At 44.4% G+C, this 12312-nt stretch overlaps 1 protein-coding gene across 1 annotated transcript in view; it reads left to right on the forward strand.

Moving 5' to 3' along the window:
• LOC115313934 (N(6)-adenine-specific methyltransferase METTL4) overlaps positions 1-12312 on the forward strand; it is a 39646-nt gene that overhangs the window by 18539 nt on the left and 8795 nt on the right. The window contains exon 2 of the mRNA XM_040206123.3: positions 11959-12015. Within this exon, the coding sequence (XP_040062057.1) occupies positions 11959-12015 (57 nt within the window). The remainder of the gene's footprint in view (positions 1-11958; positions 12016-12312) is intronic.

Genomic DNA, 12312 nt, shown 5'->3' on the forward strand with positions numbered 1-12312 from the left:
AAAAAATATCACCCTCCCGACTCCTTATTTCCTTTATTACTCGTAGCTACACTTGTCAAAAGTCACCCTTCTCATACTATATACACTCAATATCCACGATCCGCCTGAAAAAGAACTAATTCGGCTAGGTACGTACAGCGAAAGAAACTACGATCGTCGTCGGCAAGCAAACTGGCGGCGCGTGTCTGTGAGTGCCTGTGCGCGGACAATGGGGTAAGCTGCGCCGGAGATCCCGCGCCCGTGCGTGCGTTACTGCGCGGAAGAAACGCAGCGCTTCAGCGTGCTAACTTCCGCGATGCTTCGGCCAATCAGGCTCTGTCTTCGGATCTTCCGATCAGTGTTGCCAGACGGAGAAAAAAAAAGTCAGCAGAATCATCCCCAAAAAGTCTGTAGATTTGCTCAAAAATCAGTAGATTCTACGAAATCTGTGTTTTGCCATGTTTTCCTATTTCCATTAAACCACACTTCGAAGAAATAGTATAGAGTAATTGATTTGTGTGGCGATTTCGAGGATTATTCTTTGAAATCGAGACTGAGCCACTTTTGGAATCAACAGATGAGGGCGACAGTGCGACATCCACCTGTCGCTATTTTCGAAACGAAAACAAAACAAGACGTTCCGGCAAGTGCGCGCGTACATGTCCAATGGAAGTCTTCTGCAAGCTGCTATCTTTCCTTACTGGGCTGTGGAAGGTTTCTGACGCAACTCTGTCGGCGCGGAGTACTGTTGAGGCTACGCGTCGCCTGCTACGGGCTTATTTCTTTTTCTCCTGACTTAAAGTTTGCGTTCAAACGTGGAGGAACTTAGTTCGTTAGCTTCTTAAGCCACCGAGGATTAACATTAATTATATCATTTTCTTGCCAGAGCCTGCCAAAAAAAAGTAAAGAACCAAGATTTGGATGTCGGTCCCATGCATTCCGCCGGGCGAATTAATGAAAATCGCGGCCCTCTCCGCTCAGCTGGGAGCATATGGCTGGGAACAGCCGAGAGTTCACGCGCATGCGCTCACGCCTCTCGCTCTGCGCCGCAGGCTGATTGGTTCACTTGGGAGGGGGGCGTTACAGCGGCGAGATCATAGACTGGCCAAACTCTCACCATATATGGCTCTGGCCCGGATGTCACCGTCGAACCGTCCAACGTAACGTTGAACCGTCGAACCTGGTTTGGGTGAATAAATAGATGAATATACGGCTAAGTCACTCGAATATAGGACGGGCTTCTGGGCCATCTAGCCAGTGCTTCGTTTTTAATTCTGGGAGAATATGAGTTTCCTTTGATGGCCGGGCGACCCTAGGAACTGATGGGGCCATAATAAATTTTAATATGTTTACAAAAGAAAGTCATTAGATTTTCTTTTTTTTTTTTTTTTTTCAGTGAATCAGGAGACCCGGAACAAAATCAGTAGATCTACTGATAAATCAGTAGACCTGGCAACACTGCTTCCGATTCCCGGGCATGGCTTTGTTTCTCCCCCTCCCGGTCCTCCTTTCCTGGCTTGAGCCGCTGGAGAGGGATCTGGAGAAACTCCAGGCTCTCCAGATCCAACGGACTCACCGCTCACCGCAGCTTCAGTACACGTTCTCAACTCCTGTCTGCTGACGCAAGGTTCTTCCAGGATGGCTTCAGCGAAGCGGCAAAAGGCAACGCTGGACCTCTTTTTCAGATGAGAGAGTGGTGCTGCTACTCTCGATGCTCCTACGGCCACAGCAGAAACAGTGGCCCACAAAGCAACGTGTTCTGAATCCACCGTTTCCGATGACGTCGCGGGTGAAGCAAGCAATGTTTCCGAAAATGACATTGGACTGTATACGTCCTGACCGGTCCAAAACGCCAGAAGATTAAGGACGACAAGACAAGGCGCCGATCGCTGATGAACCCCTGGAAGCCTGGCAGCAAGTATTGTTTCCCTACACTGGGAAAACGGAAGCTGCAATCCCAGATTCAGTGGACAGAAAAGTACCCCTGGTTGCTATACACGAGGTGCGAAGGCGAAGAGGGAGCTCTCTGCAAGGTTTGTGTCCTCTTTGGGCAGGAATGTTCGGGTAAAGGGAGCCATCAGAAACTCGGCGGCTTGGCGCTGACTCCCTTCGTGCGTTGGAAGAATGCACCAGAGACCTTCGAAGCACACAGCGAGTCCGATTACCACAAGACGGCCGTTCTCGACGCCGACAACTTCGTACAAGCCGTGCAAGGAGAGTCAGTCAAGGAAAGGGTGGATTCTGCTGCACGCGTACAGAGGCAGACCAACCGGAAGAAGCTGACGTCAATAATAGAAGTCATATTATTTTGCGGGAGGCAAGGCATAGCTCTCAGAGGACATCGTGAGGCCGGACCGCTCACTCTGGAGGACCCTCTCGAAAATGAAGGGAACTTTCGTGCACTGGTGCGCTTGAAAATTTGCAGCGGGGACGACCTCCTCAGAGATCACCTGGCGACTGCACCAGGCAACGCGACGTGCCTAAGCCGACAAATACTTAACTTCTTTTAAGTGGTACTTTTTAACGGTATATTTTTTACCGATTGTGAAGTTGCCAACCCGCAGCCCCGTCAAACTTTTGAAAAACTAGTTTATTTCGGACTCCAGTATCATCACGTAAAACTAGATTTGGTTACATAAAAACTGCATTACACATTACAATAAAGCTTTCTATTGAATGTAAACGTGGATAATTCGCCAATGTAACTTTAATTATTGGTGTCGGTGCGCTACACGGCAGTGTACGTACGCCAAATACGTTGCTGCGGAATTTATGTCTGTGTAGAAGTTCGAAAAAATATCATTTCAAAACTTCCTTCCTCCAAGAACCGTTTAAGGTATTTCTTTAATTTGACTATAGAAATTTCATTTCATTTCATTTCATTTATTGGTTCCCCTTAATACCCACGAGGGGTATTACAAAGGGGGGGGGGGGGGGGGGGGGGACATTTGGCAGGACAGTGTCAAAACAAAAGAACGCTAGTAATATAAAACAAGAAAATTATCACAGATGGAGATGAACGGCAACATTATCGGCGAATTTCTGTGGGTCTATTATTGTGACAATGGCTTCGGGTAGTTGGTTCCAGTCACTAATAGCAAGCTGAAGAGGCGAGAACTTGTAAAGGTTAGTTCTGGGAATGTCAAGGTGTAATTTGCAGGGGTGGTCAAGTCGGCGTGAGATAAAAGGAGCAGGTTTACAATAGATCGACTTACGAGATGGGGAGTGATAAAAAAGTTTGTGAAGCAATTTTAGTCTGTTTAACGTTCTACGGTCTTTCAAAAGAGGAAGCTGTAGAGATGATTTTAGAGAGGTTACACTTACTGGGAAGTTGTAGTTTCGCAAAATGAAACGAGCTGCTTTATTTTGAATTGACTCTAATTCTTTTTCTAAGAAGACTTGGTGAGGGTTCCAGATGGCTGAAGCATATTCCAGAATGGGTCGTATTAGAGCGGTATAAGCTGTTAGTTTAGTTTTTTGAGATGCGAGGTAGAGGGAACGTCGGAGAAAACCGAGCGATTTGTTAGCTTTGGCTGATATATGGTTAACATGATATTCCCAAGAAAGATTACTGCTTAGGAAAACTCCGAGGTACTTATAGTGCATCACTTGCTCTATGTGGTTGTTGAAAAGAGTATAATTAGATTTTGTCGGAACACGTTTAGTACTAAAGACCATGAACTTAGTTTTTTGAACATTAATCTCCATCTGCCATTTTCCACACCAAGACTCGATCTTGACAAGGTCATTTTGCAAAGTGCTACAGTCATTTACATTATGAATTCTAGAGTACATCACACAATCATCTGCGAACAATCTTAGAGTCGAGTTAATACAGAGAGACAAATCATTAACATAAATCAGAAATAATAACGGTCCCAGCACGGTTCCCTGCGGTACACCTGATCTTACTTGCATGGTCGTAGAAGACTGTTCATGAAGAGAAGCATACTGTGTTCTAGATGTTAGAAATGATTCGATCCAATTTATAACGCCTCTGTCGATATGAAAAGAGTGAAGTTTTTGAAGCAATCGACAGTGGGGAACTTTATCGTCGGCTTTTGAAAAATCAATGAAGATGGCATGAATATCTGTCTTGGCATGTAGGCTTTCATGAATATCTGTAGTTAATTCAAAAAGTTACGATTCACATGAGAGAGACCGTCGAAAACCGTGCTGGTTTGCAAACAATAGATTATTGGAAGAGAAGTGATTCATTATTTGTGAATATATGACATGCTCCATCAGTTTACTAGGTACACTCGTTAACGAAATAGGTCTGTAATTTGTTATACACATTTTAGAACCGTTTTTGAAAACTGGGGTTACTTTAGCATGTCTCCAGTCGACTGGTATGTCACAGGAGTACAACGACTGATTGAATAAACTGGATAATAAAACACATGACACTTCTTTGGTTAGCTTAAGTAGTTTAGTTGAAATAACATCGGGCCCAGGGGCGGAATTGAATGGAAGATCATTTATTAGTTTTTCAATGCCGGCTGGTGAAACGTCGAATTTGGCCATTTCATGACCAACTTCATGGGGTGAAATGGGCATAGGTAATGGGAATTCTTCCTCTGTGAAAACACTACAGAAAGCTAGGTTCATGGCTTCACATGCTTCTAATTCGGTTAGATCATTCCCGTCGGGATCAATAAACTTGGAAGGTAATCTGTCTTGGGGGGGCCGAATCGCTAACCAGAACTTTTGAGGGTTTGTTATGAGTAGATCTTGGAGATCGCAATCAAAATACTTATGCTTGGAGTTTTTTATCTGGTACTTATATTGTGAGGCACTCTCGCGATATCTGATCCAAGTATCTGGAGACCCCGTTGATTTGGCGAGTCTGAAGAGGCGTTTCTTTTTCCTTAGGAGCTTTGTGTGCTTAGCAGAGAACCAGGGCTGCTGGGAACTGGATGCAATGCAGACCCTGGGCACAAATCTGTTTAACGACTCAATAAGAGCCCCTTTAACCAGTCTCCAGTTCTCTTCGACGGTTCTACTTTGAAACCCTCGAAAAAACGTAGTGGCAAAATTAGACATATATTGGTGAATTGCATCTATGTTTGCACGCGGGTAACTAAAAATCGTTTTCTTAAAGGTCAGCCGTCGTAATATTGGAATTGAAAGTACAACGTTAATTTGGATGTGGTCACTAAGCAGCTCTAAATGTGTAATTGCGCTTACAAGTTCAGTGTTAGTAGTAAAAAAGAGATCAAGGACAGCTGTGCCTCGTGTTGGCTGATTTACCACTTGTGATAAGGAAAGGGCGGTGGTTATATTAACGAATTCCCGGCTTGAAGTGGACAAAGACGACCCGTAAAAAGGTGTTCCGTATGCAGGTACTGTAGGCCACTCGATGTCCGGGTAGTTGAAGTCGCCAGCTAGTACGATTGTATCCGTACTAGCTGTTGTAGATTGTATGAACGTAAATAACATATAAATGTTATTTACGTTCATATCGCAATATTTTTCTGTTTACTGACTAACTTTTAAGCAAACCTATAACTTGTACCGCAGTCAGACCGGCTCGGTTAAAAAGGCGGAAGGGGTTCAACCGTTCAAACCACTACACCCGTTTTCACCTCAAGAACCGCAGTAAAACAAGTCCGGCTCCTCGCGGAGCATTACTAATTTACCTCTTTATGCGAATAATTAAGACATATGTAGGTGAATTTTAGATTAGATATATGTTATCGGTATGAAGACGCACACGTTCCAAACGTCAAAAGCACCGCTTTTTCCTCCGACAAGCAAATCTCGTAAGAACTACTTCGCGCAGCGTATGAACAATGCGCAAAACTTTTTTCTTGAGGTGAAAACGGGTATAGAAGCGCGGCATGGTTACGCATTGGCAACCATTTCAAACGGCTGCCTCCCCCTGCACGTTGACAAAGCTCTGATCTTTCTATTGTCAAGAACCAAAACAAGAACATCTGACCGTCTCGTCGGTCCCGTCATCGACCGAGCACGTTGTTACTTTTAGCCAATCTGGTTTCTATGGCGCAGCGCTTTTCTTTAGAGCAAAGCTGAATGTGTCCCGGCGATAAGGGGGCGGGGATATACTGCTATGTTACAGCTGGGGTGGGAGGTAGAGAAGGTTGCGTGAGGACTTCAGAAAGGGTGAAAACGAGCAGCGGCAAGAAGGCCCGCATCGCGCAAAAGAGGATTAAAAAAAGTGCGCTCTCCGGCTCTCTTTAGCTCTGCCGTGTAGGCTGGTGTAGCGAGCCGCCCGAGCTGCTCAAACGAGCTGGAAGTTGGCTGCAGAAGACACGCCGGAAACAGAAGATTCAATCGCCACACATCGACGATACAACACGCGAAATTCCACATTTGAAATAAGGAAACAATGCGAAAGATCCTCGCTTTTTGCTGTATGTCAAAATGGTGAAAAAGAAGGCAGGAGAACTGACTGGTACGGGGCTAGAAGCTGTTTCTGGCTTTTAAATCCCCCTCCCACAATTTTTTTTTTTTTTTTTTTTTTTTGGGGGGGAGAGGGTATTTTTTCTGTAGACGTCTTTTACGCATACCCCATGCCATTTCGTACCGATTATTTAGCGGTGTAATATTTAGCCCGTGTAATAAAATGTTTTCTAGCCCCGTTGCTATGTGCAGCTTTCATTTTAGCTAATAAGACGCGCGTATGTTACTAAAAGCTCGTTACGACGGTCGATCCACGCGCGTTGCCTTCGCTTCGACGCGCGCTCCCGATGGCCTTCCTTCGCGACGTCACGAGAGGAGCAGTACGGCCTTGTCTTCTAGGAGGTGCATCTCCTAGAAGACACGGCCGTACTGCTTCTTGGGCCGGAGCCTCGCGGGAGGGAGTCCCAATTTTCCTTTGTCCCACCTGGCCCCAGCTGTGCTAGTTAGCTTTTACTTCATTCAATTTTCCCTGGATAATTTCCGCCAATCTTCTAACCTTCTCTTTGCGACTGTAATCCTTTTCTCCTCCATTCTCCCATCCTCGCCGGCAAAACCCATCGCCCCCACCAGATCCGCTACCCCTTCAGGGAGGGCAAGGCGAAGCCCCATGCGCTTTGGAACCAAATGTTCTAGCGTCTCACTCTCACTATGCCATGGCATACGGCACATAATGTGTCGATCTTTTGAAATTTAGCCCTCATTCTCACCTCGGATAACGAAGAACCTCTGCGTGAACTATGAAACACCCTTTTCCTTTCTTATGCCCTGTACATTGTTTGAGCTGATTTTTATTGCATTCTTCCCTCCCGCATTTTCCTTTCTGCCTCTTTCACTTCCTTTTACACTGAACTGGTTTGCTCAGCCGCATCACTAGTGTGCCGGTGTGTGCTCTCGGGATCGGTTTGTCTATTTTGTGTTTAAACTTTTCATCTATAAATTCTTGAAGACTTTCCAGGCCCACGGGGCATCACTCCTTTCGGTCGACCTTTCTTCAAAATTCAATTGACTGATTGCCTCTCTCCTCTTCTTTCAAAGGATGACTAGCCCGTGTCCCTCTGCACTGCCTCATTTGGTGTGTTCCCATGCGCTCCTATTGCTAACCTGCCCACGCTTCTTTGTCGAATTTCCAACCCTGATTGAACCTCTGATCTCATCCCCCCTTGCCAAAAGACAGTCCTGGCACAGATATAACGCTAAACTAGGGACGCCATAATTTTTTTTACGCCCAACGATAGAGCAGCACCACTGTACAGCCTTTGTCGGCTGTATTTTGCATCATTTCAAATGAAATAGTTCGTTTGTAAATAATTTGTGAATGTGTCTCTAAAACATGTTTGTTTGACGTGTTTCGTAATATATATAATATATATATTACATAGAAATTGCCTGTTGGAATTTTTAATATTCTGTGTACATGTCGTAAACCTTTCATTAAGTAAGTACAAAAAATCATTACTACGTGCAGGCTTCAGTGTGAAATTGACGGCTGTGCCAACAAGTACCATAGCGAATCCCATCTCGACGCCTCGAGCTTCGAAATTTTAGATCTCGGGAAGAAAAATAGCTCCGGCGTTGGCATATAGCAGGGGCCTCTTCCCAAGAACATGCCTTTAACGTATATTTTACGTAAGTATATATATAAAAAAAAATATGACCCGGATCATCATTGCACGATCTGACGCGGAAACGTACCTAGACCTTTCCAATAATCGTCTTCTGCGCGCTGCCCTCTTTTCACATTGGCGTGTTGAAGGCGTTTTGAGCGTGCGCAGTAGCTCTCAGTATTGGGAATAATAATAAAAAAATTTAAAAAATTGCTTTTGTTTTTAATAATGCGGGCTCAAAAACAACTTTTTTTTAAAATTAAAATTAAAAAAAAGTAAATTAAGGTGGTACTATACTTCATTTCACCTTATGATGTACCGCAGGGAAGGCTACAAGCGCGAGCTCCTTGCTCTCGGGCAGATCTTGGCGGCACAAGCTCTCGTGCGACTAGCCTTCGCTACGGTACAACATAAGGTGAAACGGAGTATAGTCGATAGCACATGTATAGGACTGCAGTTGTGCAGTATTTAGTAAGCAACATTTGTGATAAATTATGAGATACGAGGCTTTAAGTATGTCACCAAAACGTCAAAAATACAATGTTTGGCGCCGCGCAGCACACAGTTATAAGAAAAAATATTGTTAGTGTTTTCTTTTACCTATTTATAACAACCGACAGCACTGGACACAAAATTCAAGCAGCCGAAAAATATAGCATTTCCCAAAAAGTTTTTAAGAGCGGCTTTGTTCATTTTGGAAATGAATATATATATATATATATACATATATATATATATATTTTTTTTTTTTTTTTTTTTTTTTAAACCATTTTACTCTGGGATGGGCAAAATACATCCAAATATGTATCGAAATACAAATACAAAATACTTTGTCAAAAATGTATCTAATTACAAATCCAATTACATTTCCAAAAAAGCATTTAATTACAAGATACAAATACAACCAAATGTATTTGGTCTGCTCCAAATACTTTTTCAAATAGATTCCTGAAAATTTGCGTCAGCGACTTCAAAGCACCTGCAACGGGTTTCTGGGTATCTCATTTTAATTTTGTATCGCACACTCGGGAGTTAGTGTGCGAGGCTCTAGTAACGTAATAGAAATATAATCACAAAAAAATGTAATCAGCTTGGACGTAATAGGTGAAAAAAGTACAGAGCTTCAAGCAGCTTTTTTTTGTCGATTACATTTTGGTATAGACCAACAAAGAACTGAGACGACCAAGACGCGCAGCACAAGCTCTAGATTTTTTTATTGTTGCAATTCGCACCAGTTACGAAGATCTGGACGACCCGCGCATTTAAAATGTTCCAGGCAAAAATATGGATGGAAATCAGGCTGGAAAGCATCACAACTTGTCACGGGCACTTGTTTAGCCAGTCTGCCTGTGAACGTCGATTTCGTCACTATTCTTGACCTGGACTAGCACCGTAATCTCAAAGTCACTAAACGCTTCTGCTTGATTGAGAGACACTGCATTTGGTACAGAACGTAGTTTTCTTCCTGCTCTGGACAGTGCCTTTAAAATAAGGCCGTAGGAGAAAAAGAAAAAAGCCCCATGGCCGAATAAAGGATGGAGACTATATCTTACAACCACATGCATAAAAACAAGATGTATTTTCGCCCACAAAATTGTATTTAATTACAATTGTATTTGAAATACCCACGTTTTAGTATTTAAATACACACGCCAAATACATTACCCAATTTGTAATTAAATACAATTGCAAAATACACAAAGTATTTGAAATACGTATTTCAAATACTTGTATTTGAAATATTGCCCATCCCTGATTTTACTTATAAAAACCCTATACGGGTCGCACAAACCCGACTGACGCAGGTTGCATCGTGTTCATGTCTCATTCCTTAACAACTTACACCAAAAACATAACGGGCAAAACAGACGCAACAGATTGAAGCATTAAGTGCAAAACGAGCGTGTTGGTAACTGTAATTAGACATGAGGAAGATACACAGAAAGGGGGGACGGACAACGAAGACTTCCAACTAGCAACAACATTTATTGACCCGAAGTTTGCATATATAGGTGAAGGAGGGGAGGGTGAAAGACGCTACACTGGAAAGTGGGAAAGCGATGGGGGAGAGTGTAGAGCCAGGGAAATGAGGGGCGATCCCGTGGGGTAGATATCTAATCGCTCGGAGCCGCTGAAACGAGGGACGTCAGCTCTGGCCCCAGGAAGTTTATCTCCCTCCTGGATAAGCCTATGGACGGGGATCCGAAGTTGCTGCGACTGTAGTGCATGGCGAAGGCCTCCATGATCTCTCGTCCGTATCTTGAGGCGTGACCTCCAATCCTGGTGGTCGAGGGAAGGTCGGCCGAACAGGGTTCGCTGCACTCAGAGGTGTGTTTCGCAATCGGGTGGTAACAAATCTCCGAAGTGTCGGAGGCGGCTTTCTTGATCTCGTTTGCATGTTCCCTCACCCGATCGTTTAGGCATCGGCCCGTCTGTCCGATGTATTTAGCACCGCAGGACATGGGAATCGAATACACGCACTCTTTGCAGCAGGTTACATAATTGGTCTGGTGCTTTTTCTGGCACGGGGGCGCTGGACCGGGGTTGTTGACCTTTCTACAAATAGAAGCTAATTTGAACTTGCAGGAAAATACAACGTTCGGGTTGAAGCCGAGCGCAATAGATTTCAGGCGATGTGAGGTGTTGTGTATGTAGGGGATGCACGCAAAGCGTGCATCCCCTACACAGCTCACACTCAAGGAATGTAAAAAATGGGATCGTTCGAAATCTAGTTGCTTCGGCAAAGGTTAAATCCTGTCAGCACCTTTCCGCCCCCAGCCTATCCAAGCAGATTAGTCGCCTCATAAAGGCAGGATACCCGAGAGACCTGATTGAAACAACAATCAAAAGACTTGTCGCGGGGCAGAAGTCCAAACCCCTCCCTCCTAAGTCACGCTTTGCGTGCATCCCCTACATACACAACACCTCACATCGCCTGAAATCTATTGCGCTCGGCTTCAACCCGAACGTTGTATTTTCCTGCAAGTTCAAATTAGCTTCTATTTGTAGAAAGGTCAACAACCCCGGTCCAGCGCCCCCGTGCCAGAAAAAGCACCAGACCAATTATGTAACCTGCTGCAAAGAGTGCGTGTATTCGATTCCCATGTCCTGCGGTGCTAAATACATCGGACAGACGGGCCGATGCCTAAACGATCGGGTGAGGGAACATGCAAACGAGATCAAGAAAGCCGCCTCCGACACTTCGGAGATTTGTTACCACCCGATTGCGAAACACACCTCTGAGTGCAGCGAACCCTGTTCGGCCGACCTTCCCTCGACCACCAGGATTGGAGGTCACGCCTCAAGATACGGACGAGAGATCATGGAGGCCTTCGCCATGCACTACAGTCGCAGCAACTTCGGATCCCCGTCCATAGGCTTATCCAGGAGGGAGATAAACTTCCTGGGGCCAGAGCTGACGTCCCTCGTTTCAGCGGCTCCGAGCGATTAGATATCTACCCCACGGGATCGTCCCTCATTTCCCTGGCTCTACACTCTCCCCCATCGCTTTCCCACTTTCCAGTGTAGCGTCTTTCACCCTCCCCTCCTTCACCTATATATGCAAACTTCGGGTCAATAAATGTTGTTGCTAGTTGGAAGTCTTCGTTGTCCGTCCCCCCTTTCTGTGTATCTTCCTCATGTCTAATTAAAGATTGAAGCAGGTTAACACAACCACACGATCCGCATTCTACATTAGTGTGCTTTATACGAACTGTCGTGGTAAGTTATACTTTTTTTTTTAGTTTAATAATGATTAATAACACTCAAAGTTTATGCTTCGTCCCAGAAAGGTCATTTGGGAGAACAGTTGAACGTTCCCTATCGTGTGCTGGTCTTCGTTTTCTTTTTTTTTTTTTTAGTGTACTTTACATGCTTGGCAGTATTTAGTCCTGTGCATTTTTTAGTTGGCGACCACAGCACTACTAAGTGGCATATTCCTTCATTGCAGAGGAGACGGAGGCGGCAGCCAAGAAAGGACGATGTTCCCCTGACAGACTTTGTCCAGGTAACATTTTAACAGAACCCGGACATACCTACCTAAGCTGAGAAACTTTTCAGGGGACGATTGAAGGGGGTACCTTTTGATGCCCCTCCCGAGTGTTGGCTAAAGTACATCTAAAAATTACTTCAAGTACAAATTCAATGACAGCCTGAGAGGTGATGTACTTCAAGTAAAGTAGTAAGTACACCGGGCACAATGCACTTGAAGTACTATAAATGCAATGTATTTTCGAAGTAAAGTACAAGTACTATTTAACACAATATTTCATGAGTTCCATTTAACTTCCCTATATAGTGTCTT

The sequence above is a fragment of the Ixodes scapularis genome, unplaced genomic scaffold, assembly GCF_016920785.2.
Source record: "Ixodes scapularis isolate PalLabHiFi unplaced genomic scaffold, ASM1692078v2 PGA_scaffold9__187_contigs__length_104089568, whole genome shotgun sequence".
Taxonomy (NCBI): domain Eukaryota; kingdom Metazoa; phylum Arthropoda; class Arachnida; order Ixodida; family Ixodidae; genus Ixodes; species Ixodes scapularis.